A 26317-nucleotide genomic window follows, 5' to 3' on the forward strand; every position below is an offset into this window, starting at 1 on the left:
CTCCATTGTGTATATGTACCACTACTTTCTTATCCACTCATCTGCTGATGGACATCTAGGTTGCTTCCATGTCCTGGCTATTATAAACAGTGCTGCGATGAACATTGGGGTACACGTGTCTCTTTCCCTTCTGGTTTCCTCAGTGTGTATGCCCAGAAGTGGGATTGCTGGATCATAAGGCAGTTCTATTTCCAGTTTTTTAAGGAATCTCCACACTGTTCTCCATAGTGGCTGTACTAGTTTGCATTCCCACCAACAGTGTAAGAGGGTTCCCTTTTCTCCACACCCTCTCCAGCATTTATTATTTGTAGACTTTTGGATCGCAGCCATTCTGACTGGTGTGAAATGGTACCTCATAGTGGTTTTGATTTGCATTTCTCTGATAATGAGTGATGTTGAGCATCTTTTCATGTGTTTGTTAGCCATCTGTATGTCTTCCTTGGAGAAATGTCTATTTAGTTCCTTGGCCCATTTTTTGATTGGGTTGTTTATTTTTCTGGAGTTGAGCTGTAGGAGTTGCCTGTATATTTTTGAGATTAGTTGTTTGTCCATTGCTTCATTTGCTAATATTTTCTCCCATTCTGAAGGCTGTCTTTTTACCTTGCTAATAGTTTCCTTTGATGTGCAGAAGCTTTTAAGGTTAATTAGGTCCCATTTGTTTATTTTTGCTTTTATTTCCAATATTCTGGGAGGTGGGTCATAGAGGATCCTGCTGTGATGTATGTCAGAGAGTGTTTTGCCTATGTTCTCCTCTAGGAGTTTTATAGTTTCTGGTCTTACATTGAGATCTTTAATCCATTTTGAGTTTATTTTTGTGTATGGTGTTAGAAAGTGTTCTAGTTTCATTCTTTTACAAGTGGTTGACCAGATTTCCCAGCACCACTTGTTAAAGAGATTGTCTTTAATCCATTGTATATTCTTGCCTCCTTTGTCAAAGATAAGGTGTCCATATGTGTGTGGATTTATCTCTGGGCTTTCTATTTTGTTCCATTGATCTATATTTCTGTCTTTGTGCCAGTACCATACTGTCTTCATAACTGTGGCTTTGTAGTAGAGCCTGAAGTCAGGTAGGTTGATTCCTCCAGTTCCATTCTTCTTTCTCAAGATTGCTTTGGCTATTCGAGGTTTTTTGTATTTCCATACAAATTGTGAAATTATTTGTTCTAGCTCTGTGAAGAATACTGTTGGTAGCTTGATAGGGATTGCATTGAATCTATAAATTGCTTTGGGTAGTATACTCATTTTCACTATATTGATTCTTCCAATCCATGAACGTGGTCTATTTCTCCATCTATTAGTGTCCTCTTTGATTTCTTTCACCAGTATTTTATAGTTTTCTATATATGGGTCTTTAGTTTCTTTAGGTAGATATATTCCTAAGTATTTTATTCTTTCCATTGCAATGGTGAATGGAATTATTTCCTTAATTTCTCTTTCTGTTTTCTCATTATTAGTGTATAGGAATGCAAGGGATTTCTGTGTGTTGATTTTGTATCCTGTAACTTTACTATAGTCATTGATTAGTTCTAGTAATTTTCTGGTGGAGTCTTTAGGGTTTTCTACGTAGAGGATCATGTCATCTGCAAATAGTGAGAGTTTTACTTCTTCTTTTCCAATTTGGATTCCTTTTATTTCTTTTTCTGCTCTGATTGCTGTGGCCAAAACTTCCAAAACTATGTTGAATAGTAATGGTGAAAGTGTAATCAAAAATCTTCCAGCAAACAAAAGCCCCGGTCCAGACGGCTTCACAGCTGAATTCTACCAAAAATTTAGAGAAGAGCTAACACCTATCTTGCTCAAACTCTTCCAGAAAATTGCAGAGGAAGGTAAACTTCCAAACTCATTCTATGAGGCCACCATCCCCCTAATACCAAAACCTGACAAAGATCCCACAAAAAAAGAAAACTACAGGCCAATATCACTGATGAACATAGATGCAAAAATCCTTAATAAAATTCTAGTAAATAATGTTTTGATGACATGAAATTAAGTTGATCTATGACTTGAGAATAGTACATTCACTTAGGATTAAGACTAAAAACATAAAGTAAATTTTAATAGACTAAAATTTAAATAAGTTTTACAAAAATAGATTTTATATCACTTTATGGAGATGATAATACCATCTTGACTTAAATAAGAATTTTGTTATTTGTCTACTTATTTGGATTACCTCCTATTGATTTTTAGCTGTCCTCAAATCCAGGCCCGCAATTTAGAAAGACTTGCCTTCTTATTTTGTATGATGAGTTTAACTGCTTCAGTGTTTTAGAATGATGCATGTTTTATTCACTGCCTATTTTAAGCAAATGTTCCATTGTGGCTATGCTTTTTAGAATTCTTTATTATCAACAAGGCATTTTCCGTAATAATTTATCATAATTTAAGATAAGGATACAAAAATTACAAATAAGGTAAATAAAAATTACATCCATGAATGGAAAACAAATATGTAGTAAAAAATTAAAATTATCAATATATCTGTTAATAGCAAATGTATAACTACAATTGAATATATTTGATGATGAGAACTTATAATATTTTGACTTTTAAGCAATAGATATCAAATTTAGTCTATGAATTTTTGCCATTCTTTACTACAAATATCCATGTCATCATACCTCTCACTTCAGAATCCTGTAATTTGTTCAGCTTAAACCAGTGCTTCAAAGGGAATATGATGAGCAGTATCTTATTGCCTGTTTTAAAGGATTTATTATCTATGTGCATAAAACATGCATGCACATGTTACACAATATATTCAGTTACCACTTAATGGATAGGGAAATGCCTAAAATCAGCCAGGTGGAGTATGCCAGGTTCACATTACACAGAAGTATGATGACCTTTTTCAATCAGGTTAGGTTTTCACTTTAGGGAATGATGATTTTTTTTTTTTACTGTTAGCTTTACAGAGGTGAAGGTAAACTTGGAAAATCATAATGAAGTGGAGTGACCTTTCCTTTCCGTTTTCCTATTCTAGATTATTTACTACTGGATAGTCTAGACAGGCCATAAATTTTATCTGAGTTACTCATTTTGATGAAGGAATATAAGAGGGAGGGTCTTCTTCCTTTCTTTTATTTTCAAGGGAACCAGAAAAATGTGTTAAAATATTTCTCTGTGTCTTCATTGATCCCTTTTTCTCTGCTGTTTTTCATGTAATTTGTGTGTGTTAAGTTATGAATACATACATCACATTTGTATAACACTATGATTTTCAAAGCATTTTTATATATGGTAATTTAGCAAAAGAAGGACATTTTTGCATTTCACTTATGATAGAATCAACTCTTTAAGCTTTGGGTGCTGCTTGAGAGAGGCAGAAAAAGTAAAAGAAAGAGATAAATATAAATAGTAACAATTTAAATGGCATGAACTCACTACTCCACTCAATATATGTTTCAGAAAGACATGCAGTGGGAGACATATTCCTGCTACTCCTTTGATCAGTCTTCATTCCTATTTTTTCTGATAGTGTGAGTATATCTCCATTCTCAGTGAGATTTTCAGGTGGAAAATGTGTGTCTAATATAACATGGTTCTAAAACAAAAATCAACTATTTCATCCAGTGCTCAACCATGGAGAATGATGTAAAACAGTATTTCTATTTCACAACTATTTTAGAATACATATCCCTATGAGTGAAATTTAAACCTTAGCAAACTACCAAAATATGCATACTTATTTGTAAATTATGTACATGCATTTCTGAATTAGTATATTGCATGCATTAAGTAAGCTAAAACAGATAAAATTTAGAAGATGAGATATAAATGAAACTTAAATGGACATTTTATTATCTTTTTCTTATACTCTAACAGGTCATTTCACTGTACTCACCCTGAAGGGCTTGCCTTCCATTTTGGAGACTTTTGTGAAGTGTGTTAGTTTAAAGTAAGGAAGTCTAGGGAATTGTCAATGGCAACCCATTCTTGCCTTAGAATTCCATAGACAGAGGAACTTGGAGGACTACAGTCCATGGGGTCACAAAGAGTTGGACATAGCTGAGCGACTGAACACACACGCAAGGGCAGTTTTAACGGCTTGCGACTTTTATCCTATATGCTGACTTTGAAGTCTTACATCACATATTATATAATCACTGCATATTATCTTATTCATTCCTTGCATAATTCTAACTAGATTATGCCTAAGAAAAATACAATCTCATAAAGGTAAAATGACTTGCTGAAGGGAATTAAAGAATGGGCAGTAAAAATCTAATTTCAAGGAAAACTTGGGAGGTTGATGAATATGTTTATAGCCTTTATATTGATGGTTTCACTTTCTATTGAGGTTATCCAAACTCACTGAGTAGCATGTATAAAATACATAGAATTTTATATATATCGATTATACCTCAATAAAGTGACCTTAAAATCAAAACAACCACTCCCCTAATTTCCTGACTCTCATGTCAAGATATCCCTCTTCTAGATTTTATACCACAGTTTGATTATTCAGAGGGTCTAGAATTATAATTTTACACACACACACACACACACACATACACACACACACACACACACACACACACACACACACACCCTGCCCATCACCCCTCTTGTCCTCTCATATGCAAGGCTGTTACTATGAGTAAGTCATTACATATTTTGATTTAGAAGGGTACTGGATCATCTAGACAGGCCATAAATTTCATTACCACCCCACATTAAAAATGATCTTCTCTGCTGACCTGAGACTTTCTTTCTTTCCATCAGGCACTTATCTGTGAGGTAATTTGTGAAATTTGAAAAAGAAATAAGTTCCCACATTGAAAGAACTTGAATTTATAACATTATCTCATTATAATGTATTTGCTTATTTTTATTAGTATATAAATTTCATTCTGATGATATTTCATGCCTTTTTACAACCAAAGTCTTACCAATACAACTTCATCGCCCCTGTAATGATTTAGTCATTCAAGGCCAAGTTGATAAAGGGTAAATATCTGAAACAAATATTGCGATCTGGAGAGCACATGTCCGAGTAAGACATAAGGACATATTATTTTATTGTAAACTTTGGGCCAGTCAAACAAGGTTGAAAGTGGACTAACTCTAGTTTGCATCTCCTGACTTACAATTTGTGACCTGTCATAAAAATCACCAAAATGAAGTAAGTACCAAGAAAATCCGAAGAGAATCCTAAGTCACTTCCTTAAAAGTGCACAGCAACAGTCAGTTCAACTCCAATCAGAGCATTAACAAATGCTTCCAGAGGGTGGGGAAGGTAGTTTTTGTGCTGGAAAACAAAGAATGAATAGAATTTCCAAATATTGCAAGGAGTCGAAAATAATCATAAGCAAGGAAAGAACACAGTCAATTCATATAAGCATTGTGTGGAGAGTTTGTCATGTCTCAGGATACAGGACGTGAAATCTGGTGTATGTAATAGGAGGTAGGTTTAGAAAGGACCCTTAGTGCAAGACTTGAGGGATCTTAAATATCATAAGACATTTGGGCTTGATTCCATAGGCCCTAGGAAGCCATTTGGGGCCTTTTCAAGAGTAGTGAAATGATCTACTTCTCATCTTCACAAAACATTTCTGGAAGCATTTGGGAAGAATGGATGGGAAAGATATAAAATATGGTTTAAACTGGGGTATTGGTTGTTCAGTTTAAAAGCAAGACAGAAAATGTATTATTTGTATATTTCAGTGTCTGATTAGATACAAGGAAAAGGGCAATTTGAAGGTAATTCCAAGTTTTATGTCTCAATAACAAGGTTGAATGGTGAAGTTATTAGCTGAGATTAGGAACACAGGAAAAGAGATTTGGAAGAATTCTGAGTGCCGAGTTTGCTTGGGAAGCATAGTGAAATCAGGTGTTGATACTGGATACACAGTCCACGAGCAAGCAGGGTTTTGGTTGTGTTCTTAAAATGCATAGTGATATTTCCAAAGTAAATACTTGGCCTTATCACTTTGTCCTGGAATCCTTCAGTGATTCCTGACTATCCCTAGAATAAAGTCCTAACAGTACAGCATGCATGGGAGACCTTCATGTTCTAGCCCCTGTTGACCTCTCTGGCTATAAATCTTGCCATTCTGCTGTCTCAAAATAGGGGTTTATCCATCCTGAAATATTCAATTACCAAACTGTGATATGATCTCTGTCTTTCAAGCCTCTTCGTATGTTGGGTGTTTTGCTTATAAGCCCGTTACACACACACACCACACACACACACACACACACCCTGGCTACCTTTGACAGTACCTCTGCCTTCCATTAGTCCTTTTGTCTCAATTCAGAGGTCACCTTCTCTCAGAAAACTACCCTGAGACTTTCATGCTCAAAGAGGAAGCTCTCCAGATGTACTCCCATTTGCTCACCTCTATCTAAGTACTTTTACAAAACTCTTGCAGAATTCATTATTTATTCATTTATTTATTTTTGGCTGTTCTGTGTCTTTTTTGTTGCCTGGGCTTTCTCTATTTGAGGTGAGTCAGGACTACTCTGTAGTTGTGATGCACAGGTTTCTCATTGCAATGGCTTATTTTGTTGCAGAACACGGGCTTTAGGATGTGCAGCCTTCAGTAGCTGCAGCATGTGGGCTCAGTAATTGCAGTTCTGGGCTCTAGAACACAGGCTCAAGAGTCATGGTACACAGACTTTGTTGCTCTGTGGCATGCGGGATCTTCCTGGATCAGAGTTTGAACCTGTGTCTCCTGCACTGGCAGGTGGATTCTATACCAGTGAGTCACCCAGGAAGCCTCCTTGAAATACTCTTTTAAACCATACTCAACTTTTTTACTTGCCCATCTCTCCTCCTAATATAATCTACCAGGGAGTAAGAGTTCTGCTGTGTTAACCATCATGCTTTCAACATCTAACATGGTGTTTGGAACAAACTCTGTTGCGAGAATGAATTGTGGCCTTTTCATAATGATAAAGTAGAGTCATTCTAGTTTTGATATATCTTCAAATTGATGAGACTATTTATAGAAATGTATCATCACCTTAGATTGTGGAACACTGTAAACCCAATATGTGATTCCAGAAAGGAGCTAGTTTCTGTTGCTCAACTCTGATTTCCCAGGATTTCTTCTTGTCAACTCAGTCTGTGCAAAGTGGTTGTGTTGGTACATTGTAGGATAAAATTTGACATTAAAATCATAAGCACATTGATATTAGAAAAGCAGTTGAAGCAGAGAAGAGAAATCTAGACACAGGCCAGGCTGCCAGGGATACAAGACTCACTGCAGTCAGGGAAATATTGACATCTGCACTGTAGCCTTCATTTATTTGATATAGGGTTAAAAGGCAATATCATTCCTGTGCAAATCAAACTGTCACAAGTAAGGCAGCCCAAAGGTCTCTGATCTAAAATTATTAATTTCATTAAAATTGATGAAATAAACAAAACATACATTTTAAATAGCCTAATAAAGTCTAAAATCATTAAAATGTCCTAATATATTATAATAATATTAATTTATTCAAATATGCAACTAAAGATAGATACCCCTTGGGGCTAAGACAGTGATGCATGATATCCTCCAGTCTGTTCCTCGGAATAAATGATACATTGTTTTGGGGCCTTGAGTGCCAAGCAATACAGTAAACCAATAGGTTGCTATAGTAGCATGTTCACATAAATTTTCATGTCTCTCTGGTTTCTAGCAGTACCTCTCCTCCCTCTTTTTACTTTTTTTTATCTACCCTGCACTTCTGTGAAAAGCCTAGATGAGGTTGTTAATGTGCATGTAATTGATACTCAGTTTGGTATATCTTGAAATCATGATGCCATGACCCTTTCAGTCACTCTCCTAGATCTTTTCTTTAAAAATAATTTCCTGTATGCTCAATATTTAATATTTTTCTGCCATCTGAGAGGAAATGTATCTGTTCTAAGAAACAGACTCTATCACTGAACAATAATGACACCTATCATATATCCAGTGCTTACTGTGTTTGATATATATGTGTATATATACATATAATATTACATTTTATATGCTTAAAAATATTCTATTAACTTTGAAATTGGCTTCATTTTTCCCATTTTATAGATGAAAACCTAAGCATTAAAAAATGTAAAAACATAATTCACTCAGTCAAGCACACACTTACTGTATAATTATTAAATGCCCAGCACTCTGTTACATACTTAGAATATGATGAATAACAAAACCAGCCAGGATCCTTGCCTGAATGTAATTACACTCTAATGGGGAATGTGGAACACAATCAAAAGCCACACAAATATATGAGAACTTACAAAGAGATGTATTTAATGTTATGATGATGATTTGACCAAGTCAGAGAGAACACAGTAACTTCAGAGCATCACTAAAATTCAGACTTTAGAGACAATTCTGGGCTTAAATTATATTGCTTTCTTGTTAATCTTCTAGGTTCTGTTTTTTTTTTTTTTTTTCCTGTCAATCTTGGTACATACAGCATGCATGTACACTATGGGGATTTACTACCACCCAAATATGTAGTGAAGCTAGGGGGAAAAAAAAATAAGCAATAATTGAAACTGAAAAGGTATGTGTGTGTGAAGGAAGGTGAACTGAGGAGAGAGGTGAAACCGATTTCATGCTTCTCATCTTGGGACCTTGAGTAGCCTGAAAGGCTAACTCCACTGGAGGCTAATGACACCTGATGTAAGGGGTGGCATTGCTGTGCATAATTAAGCCCATAATAGATAGTTAAGAGGCCTCTAGCTTATCTGAACTGCCAGAGAAATCACCAGGCAGCTATTTGAACCAAACCCTACATTTTTGTTTGAGTATCTACCCCACTAGTTTCACCTCATGAGTTGAACCTGGCTTTCTTGGCATAAATGCCACATGAAAATTTGGTTATTTAGCACCATTAGTTTTATTCCTTGATTTAACTTGACTTCCTTCAACAACCCATGATTTCTGACTTGTCTCTCCAAATTCAAATGCAATATCCTGATTTCTCTTGGTGGTTTCAAAATATCAGTTGCTACTTTTGGAGGATACCAATATTCAGAAGACCCAGATTTTAATTTTGGTTCTACAACTTATCAAATGGGCTTCCCTGATAGTTCAGTTGGTAAAGAATCTGCCTGCAATGCAGGAGACCCAGGTTCAATTCCTGGGTCAGGAAGATCTACTGGAGAAGGGATAGGCTACTCACTCCAGTATTCTTGGGCTTCCTTTATGGCTCAGCTGGTAAAGAATCTGCCTGCAATTAGGTAGACCTGGGTTCGATCCCTGGCTTGGGAAGATCCCCTGGAGAAGGGAAAGGCTACCCACTCCAGGATTCTAGCTTAGAGAATTCCATGGGCTGTATAGTTCATGGGGTCACAAAGAGTCAGACATGACTGAGCAACTTTCACTTTCACTTATCAAACAGTGGAAAATAAAAATATTTATTTTTTTCTAAATTGTTCTTTTTTCTCATCTGCAAAATGGGACCAATAATGCTTACCTTATAGGATGGCTATGAAGATTAGTTGATCATACCTTTGAAAATGCCTAAATGTCAGTTTCCCACACTCTTAACACTAAAAGTTTCTGTATAACGTTGAAATTTCTTAGATTAACTTCTGTCATAAATGTGTTGATAGCAGCTAGTATTTTCCACATTCATAAACCATTCCTGCTCACACTGAAAAGACAGAAATAGTCATGAATTCAGAGCCAGATATATGTATTTAACCTGAAACTTTAACATTGAAAGAGCCATTAAAAGATGTGTTGTACAAGGACCTATATGCCGTCTCAGTGTCATTTTCAGATTTTCAGATGTAGCTAAAACCCTTTAGATACTAATAGTGTTCTATTTGTCTATTTCTCTTTGGTTCCTAAATCAGTGCCTCAAGCATAGGAGATATTTAATAATAATTTGATGACAAAATTAATCTTTATTTCCATTAATACCATATCAGAGTGTTTACCATCACCCGTGACTTTCTCTAAAGCTCTTTTTTTGAACTGTATCTGTAGTTCATACCATGACTTGGAACTCCACAAGCCTGAAATCAATTTCTGGAAGTAATGTTCCTTTTCTTTGTAAATATAACTTGTATGATTCCAGAGCTGCTTATTTTCCCCTACCACCTTCCATATTTCCTATGCTACCACCCAAATATCAGTTAGTAAGCCTGTATTCATCTTATCCAGTTGTATAACATGATATATTATTATCAGGTGTGTGTGTGTGTGTATATAGTCACTCAGTCGTGTCTGACTCTTTGTGACTCCATGGACTATAGCAAGCCAGGATCCTATGTCCATGGAATTCTCCAGGCAAGAATACTGGAGGGGGTATCCATGCCCTTCTCCAAGGGATCTTCCCAACCCAGGGATCGAACCCAGGTCCCCTGCATTGCAGGAAGATTCTTTACCATCTGAGCCACCAAGGAAGCCCATATTATTATCATATTCTTTTGTAATTCTAGTCTGATAAAAGATCTATTACCATTTAATAACACCTTTCCCATTCCTATTGAAAGTTGTTTTTTAATTTATTTTTTTTGCAAATTATTTTAATAATTTAATTGTTGTTATCTGACACACTTATATATGGTTCCTATATTAGCAATGGAGTTTTCTTGTGACTATTTGCACCTGAAAGCTTCAGTTCAGTTCAGTTCAGTCGCTCAGTCATGTCCAACTCTTCGCGACCCCATGGACTACAACATACCAGGTCTCCCTGTCCATCACCAACTTCCGGAGTTTACTCAAACTCATGTCCATTGAGTCAGTGATGCCATCCAACCATCTCATCCTCTGTCATCCCCTTCTCCTCCTGCCTTCAATCTTTCCCAACAAATGCTTGCTTCTCTAGAAATAGCTATTGTTACTCCTGACCTGGAAAGGCAAATAAAAATTATAGTCCCAAAATTTGTACTGAGGCTGGATTTATATTTTAAATGAATGAGGTCAGGTTTAGTTGTTCCATTTATTTTTGCAACTTTGACAATCAGTGCTAATGGCTAAATGGCCAGTTTTGCTGTTGTGATGTTGCTCTGGGTTTTTCTGGCTATCCTAGATAAATACTGTTTAAGAGAGGTTATTATTGTAAAGTTTGTTAACATTTCATGTACCAGAAAGAGAAGTACCATAGCTATTAATATGCTTTCCATGTGCTGCTTCTGACACTGAAAATATGAAGAACTGTTCTAATTCAGAACTAGTTAATTGGTCAGGCTGTGTCAGTTATGAGTTGGCAGAAGTGAAGTGAAGTGAAATGAAAGTTTCTCAGTTGTGTCTGAACCCATGGACTATACAGTCCATGGAATTCTCCAGGCTAGCATGCTGGAGTGGGTAGCCTTTCCCTTCTCCAGGGGATCTTCCCAACCCAGGAATCGAACTGGAGTCTCCTGCATTGCAAGCTGCTGCTGCTGCTGCTAAGTTGCTTCAGTCGTGTCCGACTCTGTGTGACCCCATAGATGGCAGCCCACCAGGCTCTGCCGTCCCTGGGAATCTCCAGGCAAGAACACTGGAATGGGTTGCCATTTCTTTCTCCAATGCATGAAAGTGAAAACTGAAAGTGAAGTCGCTCAGTCGTGTCCGACTCTTAGAGACCCCATGGACTGCAGCCTACCAGGCTCCACAGACTCTTTACTAACTGAGCTCTGAGGGAAGCCCAGAATCTGCTGGCAAAGCAAATAGCCTTCAGTTCACAGATATATGAGATATTAACAAAAGACAGAAGAAAGAAGAAGGAGGGCAGTGGTCCTTGGTATGTGTCTTAGTCCATCTGAGCTGCTACAACAAAATACCACAGACTGGGTAGCTTATAAACGAAAGAAATTTATCTCACAGTGCTGGAGGCTGAGAGTCCAAGATCAAGGTGCCAGCATGATTGGGTGAGGATACCCTTCTGGGTGTCAGACTTCTCATTGCATCTTCACATGGCAGAAACAGGTAGGAATATCTCTGAAGTCTCTTTTATGAAGTACTGATCTCAACCATGAAGGTTTTACCTTCATCACTTTTAAGTTCCTCCCAAAGACCCACCTACTAATACCATTGTCTCTGAGACTTAGGATTTCAATATATGGATTTGGCGGTGGGGGTGATGCAGATCATAGTGATTTGGAACAAACTCCTAGAGGTAACAGAGGGTAGAGGACCTCAGAGCCCACAGTAGTAGAAGAATCTTATATCCACGGGGTCCAGTGAATAGTAAAAATGCAAAAAAAAAAAAAAAGTGACCAGACATTTCTAAGCAGGCACCACATGCTAAGGAATATCATATTTAATTCCTAACATAATAGAGTTTGTTTTTTTCTTTTTGAGTGGAGGGATTATAATGAAACATCTCTCATTCTATAAGCTAAATACAAGAACCATTCTCTTAGAACTTGAAAGGGTTAAGTGTCTAGGAAAAGAGAATGAACTCCTGAAAAGGCAATATTCCATTTTTTTTGTTCTCCAGTTTCACTACAAGTTGTGTTGTGAACTATTTCTTGAGTTGCCACTTTCAGATTTCACATCACTGATGCAAATAAAGAAGTCTGGATTCAAACAAATCTAGAATAAATGTGAAAAATCCAGTGGATCCAGGATCATCCCGTGAATAGGCTCATGGCACACACTTGAAACCTACTAAGGATTTTCTTTAACACAGAACAGCAATTCAATTTGTCAAATGTATGTTTGATATAAAAAGAATGACTCTCTTTCTGGAAAATATAATTATATTTAAACATATTAGAAGAAGCCTGCTTCATTAAAAAACTCATCATAAAGATCTCTTTCCTTATTTATTTTCAGTGAAGCAGTGAAATTACATTAGGGTCACTCATGATGGGATTTCTAGGCATAGTTCATTTTTTTTGTATCTATTAATAATAAGTATTAATAATAATAACTAAGATGTATTCATATATATATATATGAATATATATGATTCTTCTTGGAAAAGCTTCAGTAATAATGTGTTGTTCAGCTTAGCCCCTAATCACCCAGCATAGAACTCATTTCTATAGTAATTTTTAGAATTGATTTAAATAGCTGAGAAAACTTTCACTAACACTATCTCCAGATAACTGTAGGAAAATCATAGAAATATACCCTCCAGAGATATATCCCATCTCAGAAGTCACTCTCCTTCCAGGTCAGCTTTGGAAAGAGTTCCCCAGTCATCTACCAGGCAAAGGCAGGTTCTTCAATGATGCGTGAGCAGTCAGTACTTCTAAAACTCCCCAGGATAGAAGAAAGTAAGCTTTGGACTTTTCCAGTTATCTCAGAGATAGCTTTCTCTCAGGGAAGAAAATCCCCCCAGGGAAGATGCTTATCCCCCCAGGGAAGATGCTTTTCTCTTTTATTGGCCATAATCACCTGCCAGGCTGATCAGAGCAGAAGGAGCTGCTACTGCTAAAATGCCACTAATGTGCCACTCTGGTAAGAATACACATAACACTGCTGGCTAGGGGCCAAAAATGGGCCTGCACATACAGAGTATGGATTCACTGCATGGTTTAGCAACATCTGCGGCTTTGCCTTCAGATACATTAAAGGGCAGAAAGTTGGAACCCAGCTCAGAAGAACAGCCATAAGGAACATAAGCAAACAGTGCCATGAAGTAACAGAGTATACTCCCTTGGGATTTTCTCTCCAGAGTCTAGCCAAATGAAGACTCTAACAAATATCTCCTCAATTCTTTGGTAGAAAAATGAGTCTTGGTTTTGGTAGATGGGACACAAAAGGGAGTTAGTAGTCTAAGGAGTTGCTGAGTCCTCTGGAAGATACAGCCTTAGCATTTTGTTATCTTTTAGTCTCTAAGTCATGTCTGACCCTTTTGTGATCCCAAGGACTATAGCCTTCCAGGCTCTTCTGTCCACGGGATTTCTCAGGCAAGAATACTGGAGTGGGTTGCCATTTCTTCCAGGGGATCTTCCTTGGTCCAGGGATCAAACCTGTATCTCCTGCATTGACAGGCAGATTCTTTATTGCTGAGCCACCAGGGAGACTATCAGACATGGGCTTACCTAATCCTGGGTGGTTCAGTTGTGAAAGAATCCACTTGCCAGTGCAGGAGATATGGGAAAGGTGGGTTCAGTCACGAAGATCCCCTCGAGGAGGAAATGGCAACCCACTCCAGTATTCTTGCCTGGTGAATCCTATAGACAGAGGAGCCTGGTAGGCTACAGTTCATAGGGTTGCAAATTGTTGAACATGACTGAGCATGCATACACAATTTGATTTAAGCCATCATGTTAAAGCTTGAAATCTGCTATAATGAAGGACAATGAAACTGGATTTTTATTCATATCATATACTATTGTTTAAAAGTAAATTTACTGATGTGATGCAGAAAAATATGTAAGAATCACTGTGGGATTTTAGCATAAATATTGATAGATTTGCAATATGATACTATATTGAGAAGTATCAGTCTCAGTAAAGTTGCTCAGTTGTGTCCAACTCTTTGTGACCCCATGTACTATACAAACCATGGAATTCTCCAGCCAGAATACTTGAGTGGGTAGCCTTTCCCCTCTCCAGGGGATCTTCCCAACCCAGGGATTGAACCCAAGTCTCCCACATTGCAGGCAGATTCTTTACCAGCTGAGCCACCAGGGAAGCCCAAGAATACTGGAGTGGGTAGCCTATCCCTTCTCCAGCAGATCTTCGCAACCCAGAAATCGAACTGGGGTCACCTGCATTGCAGGTGGATTCTTTACCAACTGAGCTACTAGGGAAGCCCCATGATACAGATGTTTAAAATTTCCATGTCCTAGATATTTTATGCCATATTTTCTTGTGTCAGAATTGGAGGTCATTAGGTTTATAGGTCAAGTGAAATTTTTTCAATACTTATTAAACTAAAAATTTTATTTATCTGATTAAAATTTGAGTTTTGGATAAGCCAAATTTAGCTATGACATGAAATATAAGTAATTCCCAGAGTAATCAAGCATGGTTGCTTATTTTAATCTGCATTTAACTCCAGTATATTTTATCTAAATTCAGATGCAAGTCACATAACATAATGCAAAGGAGTTCAACATAAACTCTCAGGGGAATGTCAATTATTAGCATCTTTGTGATTAAAGAAATGCTTAATACTAAGACTTGAACACATTAAAGAAGAAAAATTAACAAGCCGTTTGAGCTAAGAGCTTCTGTAGCCCATATTATGATTAGCACATTCTTTCACAATAAATTTTGGGGTTTGTTAGGGAGAAGTTATTATTTGGTTGGCTTCTCATTATAGCAGATTTCATATTTAGAAAGAAGCATTCTTAAAGGGGCCACTGAAGGGGACTTAGTGATCCCTGTGTTATGGGGATGTCATTCAAACTTCATTGACATACATAAGAGTGTTAGTCACTCAGTCATGTCCAACTCTTTGCAACCTCATGGTCTAATAGAGCCCACCAGGCTCCTCTGTCTGTGGAGTTCTCCTGGCAAGAAGACTGGAGTGGTTTGCCATTCCCTTCTTCAGGGTATCTTACCAACCCAGGGATCAAACCCAGGTCTCCTGCATTGCAGGCAGATGCTTTACCATCTTAACCACCAGGGAAGCCCTATTGACTTATGAAATATGTATTATTCACCTAAGATACAACTATTACATGCTATGTAGAATTCAAATATAAAGTATGTCCATATGGCCTTGCCTTTTGAGAAATTTAAAGCAATTCAGTTTATTTGGGTAGACTTGTATGTATAGAAACTGCTAGAGAGAACAATGCAATATTGTGGTTTTGATATTATAAATTCTACAACAATTTGGAGAGTGATATGCAGAGTAAGAGAAAGAGACACAGAGAGAGGAAAGTCATTTAGGGAGCAGCAGAGTAGGAGAGATCAGAGAAGGCAATGGCAACCCACTCCAGTACTCTTGCCTGGAAAATCCCATGGGTGGAGGAGCATAGTAGGCTGCAGTCCATGGGATCGCTAAGAGTTGGACACGACTGAGCAACTTCACTTTCACTTTTCACTTTCATGCACTGGAGAAGGAAATGGCAACCCACTCCAGTGTTCTTTTTTTTTTTTTTTTAAGTTTAAAATATTGTATTGGTTTTGCCATATATCAAAATGAATCCGCCACAGGTATACATGTGTTCCCCATCCTGAACCATCCTCCCTCCTACTTTCCCATACCATCCCTCTGGGTCATCCCAGTGCACCAACCCCAAGCATCCAGTAGCGTGCATCGAACCTGGACTGGCGACTTGTTTCATATATGATATTGTACATATTTCAATGCCATTCTCCCAAATCATCCCACCCTCTCCCTCTCCCACAGAGTCCAAAAGACTGTTCTATACATCAGTGTCTCTTTTGCTGTCTCATATACAGGGTTATTGTTACCATCTTTCTAAATTCCGTATATATGCATTAGTATACTATATTGGTGTTTTTCTTTCTGGCTTACTTCACTCTGTATAATAGGCTCCAGTTTCATCCACCTCATTAGAACTTATTTAAATGTATTCTTTTTAATGGCTGAGTAATACTCCATTGTGTATATGTACCACAGCTTTCTTATCCATTCATCTGCTGATGGACATCTAGGTTGCTTCCATGTCCTCGCCTGGAGAATCCCAGGGATGGGGGAGCCTGGTGGGCTGCCATCTATGGGGTCACACAGAGTCGGACACAACTGAAGCGACTTAGCAGCAGCAGTAGCAGCAGCAGAGTAGGAGACATAGGACATAGATCAGACTTACATGAGGATGAAAAGGTCTGGCTGTCAGAGATAAAAAGAGATGTTGACCATTGGGGTAAGATTCAGGAAAAGAGTGAAGCAGAAGCAATCATGTGAAGCATTGAAAATGGGAGAACTATGTCAGCCTATCTGAGAGTAAGGGCCTCTACTGGTAAGTATGGAGAAGGAAAGTTGAGTATTCAGGATGGAATCAGGTAAAATTGAATCCTATATTGAGTCTAGAAAGGTTAAAGGACTTTATTAGGCACATTACTAAAATGTGGCACAGATAGGCTGCTGCTGCTGCTGCCTAGTCACGAAGTCATGTCTGACTCTGTGCAACCCCCCACAGGATTGTCTAGGCAAGAATACTGGAGTGGGTTGTTTTTTCCTTCTCCAGGGGATCTTCCTGACCCGGGGTTTGAACCAGCCTCTTCTGCTTGGAAAGCAGATTGTTTACCACTGAGCCTCCTGGGAAACCAACCGAAGATAGGACTCAACTTAGATACTACCCTCAATATTATATTTAACTTTTTTTTTTTTCTTTTTGTAGATTTAACAAGTCATCTATTTGGGTTGTACCTACAGTAAAGTAGCAGTAAAGTGTTGAGTCTGGACTCAGAACCATCCTACCACAGCTATAGGATTAACTTTCATGATGAAAGTTATCTAAAACTATCATTTGAAATAGCCTAGGCCTCACCAGGTGGCGCTAGTGTTAAAGAACCCTCCCCTGCCGATGCAGGAAACATGAGAGACTTGGGTTCGATTCCTCAGTCAGGAAGATTCCCTGGCGGAGGGCATGGCAGTCCACTCCAGTATTCTTGTCTGGAGAATCCTATGGACAGAGGAGCTTGGTGGGCTACAGTCCATAGGATGGCAAAGAGTCAGACACAACTAAAGCAACTTAGTACACAGACATATTCTGGTCAACTTTTTAGAAATCAGGAGTTTGTGTTTTTAATGGAATCATTATATTTAATCCCTTTTACTTTTCCTTGGCTTTAACAGTTGAGATGCCATTGCTGTAATGTGTTTAATTTTCTAAAATACAAATCAATGTATGGACAGGACATGTGGTTATCTAAGTCCGGTTTGTTATATAGCACAGATAATCCCATAGGAACAGTCTGCCACTGTCATACAGTTTCCCTTCCCTGGTATCTACTACTGTAAGGAAAATATAATTACATTGTTATCATGTTATATGCTAACAGCAGCATGGTCAAAACTGTCTATGGGTTACCATGACAACCCCATCTAGATAAAAATGAAAATGGTATTCACAATACATATTTACCTAGAGTTTATTTTGTCTTTTAGGCTCTTCAATGGCCAACAAGGAATTATCATTCAAAATTTTAGCACAAGATCTATTCTCACTGTTACCAATGTGACACAGGAGCACTTCGGCAACTATACTTGTGTGGCTGTCAACAAGCTAGGCACAACCAACGCGAGCCTGCCTCTCAGCCGTAAGTAACACAGAATTACCAAAATGCTCCCAGGGCCTTTTGGTTCCTGTCTATGAGCTCAGCCTGATGTGTCATGTTCCTTACACAGAGGAAATTTGGCCCCCAAATAATCTGGATGTTGGAGAATTTGATAATCCCTATAGAATTACATATGTGCTTAGAAAAATATTTTAGATCTGAGAAAAGGAGAATGTTACATAAATAATAGGATCCACTAAAGATGTCTTCTGACTGATGATGGTTGGTTGGTAGAATTTAGTTTTGTTTTGTTTTCAAAAATTCATTATATTTAAGCATAAATTAATCTGGATTGAATTTACTCTTGGTTGACTTTCTCTAGATATTTTGAAATAGTGAGAATTTCACCATGACCAAGGTATAATAGTGAGTAAATGATATAATAGTGAGTAAATGATGATGGACAAAATATTTTATCCATATAGGTAATGTTTTTACTCAAAACTGTATTTTGAAAAAGAACATAAGGTTTTACTTAAATAGGTACTTTAGTTCTAATGTATCTTAGTTCCTAAGGACAAGAAATGAAAAAAAAGAAGACCAAACACAAGGATTAGGGGAAAGTAGAGAATTATATTTTAACGTTTTCAATTAGTTTTAGTACTTTTTAGAAGCTGTTGTTCAAGAGTTGTTATAACCATAAAATATTCCTGATTTTGAAGTGGAATGTTACTCAAAATGTTCAAAGAAGACTCCAGAAATATGCTGTCTTTTTAGTTGTACAGTTATCTAAACCATTCTTATCTTTGATAGTTTATGTTTTTATGGTAACCTGACATATGTATATTTATGCTGTCATCCTTTGATAGTAAGCGCTCTCTGAAAAAGGCAAATATTATGAGTTCATCACAGACATGATTGTTTCTATTTTGCAGAAATGAGGAACGGGATATATAATACTCCTACTACTTAAAAATATTAAATAAGTTTCATGATTTATGAACTCTGAATTACCAAGATTTAAGAATCTCTATTGTTAAATAAAATATATCAGTTGGTTGTTAATAGAAAATAATAATTTAAGATGATTTGTCCTATATACACTTTTAAAAAATCACATCATGTATTATTTCAGTTCAATATTATAAAGTATTTCTTAGTACCCCCTACTCTGAAAGAAACGCATTGCTTGCCACAAAATAGTCAAAGTATAATATACTTGCTTAAGTTTCTTCCATGAAGATTATTTACTTAGTGTAATTATGAATAATAACATTGCAAATATTATACAGCAGTGTGAATTCCAAGTTAATGTAAATATTGATACTTCTTTTGTAATGTTATTAATATTTTAAATTGTTTAAATATTCAAGAACCTGAAAAGGTAAATGAATTAAACCAAGTAAAGAAAAATTTAAGGCTTAATAACACATTAATTTTTGCTACTTAAATTTCTAAATCACACTCTGATTTTCAAAACTGAAGCATTAATGAATGTAACAAATTAGAAACAAATGTCATTTATTTGTTTGTTTTACTCTGGCAACCTTAGCACAGTCATCTGGATATAATGCACTGCTGAAAAGGCTTCTAAACATGGTATCTTCAGAATGGACTCTGATGATCTTCCTTTGTTGCTGACTTTCTGTGTATAGAAGTGCTAAGGATAACTAGAACAATTTGATTGAAATTCATTAAGAAAGACATAATATGCAAATTTTGTCTATAATTTTGAACTTAACCCTGGAAGTTTGAAGAAATGTCTGTATATTCAAAACTCTTGTGTGACCTCACCTGAAACTCTTATTGCACTAAGAGTTTCTATTTTTTACAATAATTATTTTTGCATAGTTTGTATCTCTCTACCACATTATGTTTGTTGAGAAGACAGAATCAATGTCTGATTAATTCTCCCATATCACTAAGCACGGTGTCTAATATTTCATAGACAATATTAAACTATGTCTGATATTCACATAGACAACTTATTTAGTGAATAAGTGAATTAAACAGTGTTTGAATAGACAATTAATTAATGAATGAATAGACTGAGATTTAGCTGTGCAAAGTATATTTTAATCTCCAGTTATATAAAGGAATATTACAGTGATGGTAATACTTATTTGTGAACTTACTGTAAACCAGATAATATCTTTAAATGAATCTGTTCCAATATCTTTATATGAATTTGTTCTTTTAATTCTCACACTACCATAAAAGGTAAATTCTAAAATTCTCTTCTTACAGATGAGGAAACTAAAATGAAGGGAAATTAAAAGCTTGGTCAAAGTCAAATGGCTAATAAGTGACAAAGCACAAACCTGATCAACAGTCTAATTTCAGAGTCCCAGGTTTTAACTTCTATGTTTCACTGTTTCTCACTGTGCTAAACATAAAACCAGTATCATTTGCAACATATTATTGAAAGATAAACCTCTACATGTAACATGTTTGCCTTTCTTAGCTTTTTTTTTAATATAAATTTTAGTAATTTAAGGTGCTATTGCTGAATGTATAAAAACTGTTTTTAATAAATGGTTAGAAATGGGCAACATACACCAGATATAAAATTTTAAGTTTATGAAAGATGAATGAGGTTAATGTTTGGCTGAAATATTTTTAAAAGTGAGACTCAGAGACATTCGAACATACATTTTTACGGGATTTTAAAACTCTTTGGAATGGTACCATTCTCCAACACAGGCACTATGAATCTTCAAACTATGTAGAGAAAGACAGCTTTTTTAAAAGTTCATGTGAAGCTGGTTTCCCCTCGATAAGAATTCCTTTCATATCTTCACAAGGTCTGTAGATGGGAGAGCCTTCAACCTCTAAACTGATCCAAAAGAAGTGGTCGGTCCTAAGCTGATCTAATGTTGGCCCATGACCTGCTAATTTTTTTTAACCTGTTATTGAATATTAGCCCTTCTTATAGTCAGGGGAGTGTAAAACCAAAGTGCTCATCTTCCAATCCAGGAGAAAGGAATTAGACTCCAAAGAGTCTGCCATTTGTGTAAATAATGATATATGAAACAAGCCATGAATAGAGAAATTCATATTATTATGATTTGTATCCATGCATATTAATATGCTCAGAGAGTTAATCAAAAATGTGAGTTTCCCTTCATAGTGCTTATGCATAGCAAACACTACATTGAGTTTCAGTCACTGAGAATCAGGTCCCTATCCAAAACTATTTAGAATAAATCCCGATTCTATTAAACTCTACTTCTTATGTGTAATAACCTACATTTTCCAGATCATCAAGAAGGAAAAAGTCAAGAAGTTGTAGTTTAGAGTCTTGCCATAACTAAGACCACGAAAAAGGAATGTAGCACTTTTTTATGTATAAATGTTTGTGTGTCTATGTTTCACACATAATGGAAGTCAAGCAGGTCATAATTTGAACCACAGTTTCATCATATATAGTTATATGATCTTGAGTAAATGCCAAAGCTTCAGTTAATTCATTTGTAAAGTAAGGGCAATAATAGCTCCCACTCCATTGTTGTTCAGTTACCGTCATGTCCACTCTTTATGACTCCATGGACTGCAGCATGGCCAGGCCCCTCTGTTCCTCACCATCTCCCAGAGTTGGCCCAAGTTCATGTCCATTGAATCAGTGATGCCATCCAATCATCTCATCCTCTGTTGCCCTCTTCTCCTTCTGCCTTCAGTCTTTCCCAGCATCAGGGTCTTTTCCAATGAGTCAGCTCTTTGCATCAGGTGGCCAAAGTACTGGAACTTCAGCTTCAGCATCAGTCCTTCCAATGAGTATTCAGGGTTGATTTCCTTTAGGATTGAATGGTTTGATTTCCTTGTTCTCCAAGGAATCTCAAGAATCTTCTCCAGCACCACAGTTCAAAAGCATCAATTCTTTGGCACTCAGCCTTCTTTATGGTCCACCTCTCACATCCGTACATGACTCCTGGATAACTCCCACTTTAGGATAAAAATTAAGTGGGATGATGTATGTAATATATGTTACCCATTGTTATTATATCACACCTCCCAAGAATACTCAGTTCAGTTGCTTTCAAAAACTATATATACAGATGGCTGAGCTTATTTGATGACTGATTGACCAGTACTTTACTGAGGGTTTAGGTAGTAAGTTGTCATTGGTAATCAAGGGAGAAGGCACATAAATTTGATATAATGTCTCAACTCTGGCTATAACTTAGCTTCATCCCTTGCTCTGTATGTGAACCATACTTTGTAGGACTAATTCCAGATTAAATATGATGTTTGCAGCATAGAAGTTCAGACATCTAGATTTAAAGCATAAAGACAGAAGTAAAGCAATTGTTCTATTATAAGGCTCCAACATTTTATCAGTAGCAATAGTTATCCATCAAATATATAGACTGCCCACAATATATGAAGCACTGTGCTAGATGTTGGAAAGAAAATTATTCATAGAATGGGAACTTCATTCTCAAAGAGTCCTCAGATGAATAAGAAGAGGAGTACAGAAGCAGATAACTCTAGTGCAGTATAGTCAACAGTAGAGTACAAGGGCAGAGAAGAGGCTCTTAATCTATTTTGAGGACCATGAAAGGACTGTCATCTAGAGTAGGTAATATCGCTGTATGAATTATAACTAAGTTACAACTTCAAAATATTATTTTATTCACTGTTGTCATATTTTCAAAGGCAGAACTTTGTAGAGTTCATTCAACAATAATCATGAGAACAATGTACAGTGTCACAAATGAAAGAATGAGACACTCAGTCTTAATGATTCAGGGCAATTTATAGAGAAAACCCTTGAGACAAGGATGTGATTGGGTTGAGCCTGGGTGTGGGAATGGGAGGGAGAAAAATACTCCTGTATGGAACAGCTCATGTAAAGGCATAGCAGAATGAAACAATCTGATACATTTGAAGACCTAGTAGTAGTTTAATATGGTTAGAGAAAAAGGAAGAAGAGAGTGTTGAGAGATGAGGCTGGACAAGGTGGTAGACTTAGGACAGAAAGGGCCTGAAGGTGAGTTTGGACTTTATCCTTCTAGTTTTGGAGAGGCATTGAATCCTTGTAATAAAGGATGGATATAAACAGATTTAATTTCTGAAATACTTTCCTAGGCAATGTGGAGGGCTACACCCAAGTATTAGACTTACAAGAAGATAATTGCACAAAAAGAATTATAGGGATGACAGAGATAATTAGGACAGAGGAGCTAATGACCAAATCTGAAGGCAATAGGAATGGAATTGTGAAAATCTAGATAACTACTTCAGTTTACTTTGGATATAATTAACCAGGCTAGAATGTAAGAAGAGGATTAACCCCTTTTTTACTGGGGGAGAAGGTGAATATTGAAAGAGAGAAATGTGTTTAATTTTAGACATAGTCAGTTGGAGGCAATGTCCAGTGGGTAGCTGTACTTAAGTCCAGAATGGAGATATGATTCGGAAGTACCAGCATGGATGTGGTAGTTTCCAGTATGAGAGTAAATAAAATTTCACATAAAGGCCATGTAGAGTGAAAAGATGAGCAAAAACATGTGCAATAAACTACTCTTTCTATAGGCTAGGATCTGAAAGGAAGAACACAGATTTTCAGATATTCTCTGCCTAGTGTAGCTGATGATCCCTCTGCCTTGATGCCTCAGCAGCTGGCCTGTTGTGAGCTTCTTTTCTGATCAGTAGGCCCAGTAGTCCGCTGTATATCAACAACTTCCTGACCCACAAAGATGCAGCACCCCAGTCTTTGGTGAATGATACTCAACAGGCTTCTTGCTTTTTTTCAAGCTTCCCTCATTCTAGTTTCTTGGCCTCTTTTCTCACATCTTTCTTTGGTCCCCAAGAAGCAATAAACAGCTTTGATTTAATATGAAGTCAATTTAAATTCTTTAGCTTACCATGGCCCATAGGCTCTAGACTGTAATTGTAAGAGGAGCTGTAATTTTAAGCTGAGATTTCAGTAATTTCATCAATAGAATTACTTCAGGTAGAGAGTAAATACTTCCTCAAGTAAGAGGAAAGTAAAATTTACAGTGAAAAAACTATGGGAGAGCTAGTATACAATGAATCCCTCATTCTCTAGATTACCTGTCCAGATATTTCTGAAATGTGTCTGCATTCTAAAAAGTCTTTGTGAGAGAGAGGTAGAGAAGGAGACAGAAAGAGTGTGAGAGCAAAAAAGAATATTCTGCAGATCACTGTAGATCAGCCTCCGGGAACAGTGCTTTAACAAACTTAATGATGGATGACAGCATGTCAACTATTCATAGCAAAATTCCTTATTAAGTAAAAACTTGGGGATTCAGAATTATGGGGAGTTTATTATTATTTTTAAGTGTGTGTGTGTGTGTGTGTGTGTGTGTGTTTTGCTCCCTGAACATGAGCAACTAAAGGAGATGATTCCTCTAGGTCTGCTCCTTAAAGAATATGAATAAGATGGTCCCATCCTGCCATCTATAGGTCTAATTTATCAAATGTACATCATCATTGGATTAGTAATCTCATAACCAATAAAAGTCATTTTCATAAGTAGAACACGTATATACTTTGTTTCCTGCTTTGATTATAGGACATGTATTAAAAGACTCACAATCTAATGGGAGATAAGGAAAGATAGTTAAGAAGGAAGAAATCTATATAAACAATGTACTTAACATTTACATCAGTTGAAGTCACTCAGTCGTGTCTGACTCTTTGCAACCCATGAACCACAGCACGCCAGGCCTCTCTATCCATCACCAACTCCCGGAGTCCACGCAAACCCATGTCCATTGAGTCAGTGATGCCATCCAACCATCTCATCCTCTGTCATCCCTTTCTCCTCCTGCCCTCAATCTTTCCCAGCATCAGGGTCTTTTCAAATGAGTCAGCTCTTTGCATCAGGTGGCCAAAGTATTGGAGTTTCAGCTTTAGCATCAGTCCTTCCAGTGAATATTCAGGATTGATTTCCTTTAGGATGGACTGGTTGGATCTCCTTGCAGTCCAAGGGACTCTCAAGATTTTTCTCCAACACCACAGTTCAAAAGCATCAATTCTTTGGTGCTCAGCTTTCTTTATAGTCCAACATTTACATAGCTTTGGTTTAAAAATCTTCACATGAGACCTAATATGTGAAAATGTTTGGAACAACTCAAGCTTTACTATTAACAAAATCTTCTCTTACAGTCTCAGATAACAATACATTTTGTTACAACATATAATTGCCAAGTCACTTTTTACTATGTTTCTTAAAGTGTGGTGTCAAATATTTTGCTAGAATACAGGCCCTAATGATGCTGTAGGGACCTCTGTCCTTCCTTTCTTGTATGTGTGTGCTGGGGGGCGGGGCACAGGTGCACACATATACATGTACATTCATTTATTCAGCTAACAAAGTTATTGCTTCTGAAATATTACACATCAGATATTCAAAGGACTCACCAAAACTGTCTTTCCCTCCATTAGCAACACTGTGGAGACAATAACAAAGTCCAATTTTAAATGCTTTTATAATCAAGTGCTATTTAACTTTCTGAAAAATCTCTCATTTTAGAGACTATTTCTTCCAAGTCTATTTAATTTGATGATACCTACTCTTTGAAATTATAAAAAAAGAAAAGTCAGTAACTGTTATCCAAAGGGAAAATGGGAGAGACTTTTGGAGAAAGTAAGAATGTGTGTACATAAAAGTTTTTCCCTGTTTAGATCTGACTGATGCAGGCAAACTTTATTTTTTGACTGATTTGTTGAATATGCAACCAGCTGTGCCCTTGTAAGTAATATTTAAGCTCTCTGCTTGCTTCAAATGTCCCCACATGCCACTAAGCAACTGTATGAGCTGTTACTTTTGCCTGTTATAATGAACCTTGGTTCCATGTGAAAGGTAAAACCACAAATCTGAATGATTCATATTTTATATTGAAATTGATCTCCCCTCCTGCAACTTAAAAGAGATAGGGTTTTCATTTTGGTTGAAAGAGGCAGTAATAAATTTAGACTTGGTGGTTATTAAAGATAGCATGCTATGTGAGTCAACTTGCTTTATCCTCACAGCTTTATGATGTTAATGGAAACCCTTTCCTGGATGCTCTAGTAATAAGTATTTGACAAAAATTAGGCTTGAGGATATAGGTAGATTTTGATATAGCTAAATTGGCCTATTAGATGACACTCAACCAAACTGAAATATACATGCACAGTCATAATCATCATACAAGTAATGGATATATACAAATCCAACAAAACAGAGTATGAGTGAAGCAAAGGAATTTATGCTCCCTGACCTTGTACGCTCAGTTGTGTCTGACTCTTTGTGACCCCATGGACTGCAGCACACC

At 36.8% G+C, this 26317-nt stretch overlaps 1 protein-coding gene across 1 annotated transcript in view; it reads left to right on the forward strand.

The window, feature by feature from the left end:
* Positions 1 to 26317, forward strand: part of NEGR1 (neuronal growth regulator 1) — a 1034996-nt gene that overhangs the window by 799199 nt on the left and 209480 nt on the right. Inside the window, exon 6 of the mRNA NM_001205414.2 lies at positions 17923 to 18074. Coding sequence (NP_001192343.2) covers positions 17923 to 18074 — 152 coding nt within the window. The remainder of the gene's footprint in view (positions 1 to 17922; positions 18075 to 26317) is intronic.

Source organism: Bos taurus, chromosome 3, assembly GCF_002263795.3.
Source record: "Bos taurus isolate L1 Dominette 01449 registration number 42190680 breed Hereford chromosome 3, ARS-UCD2.0, whole genome shotgun sequence".
NCBI lineage: Eukaryota > Metazoa > Chordata > Mammalia > Artiodactyla > Bovidae > Bos > Bos taurus.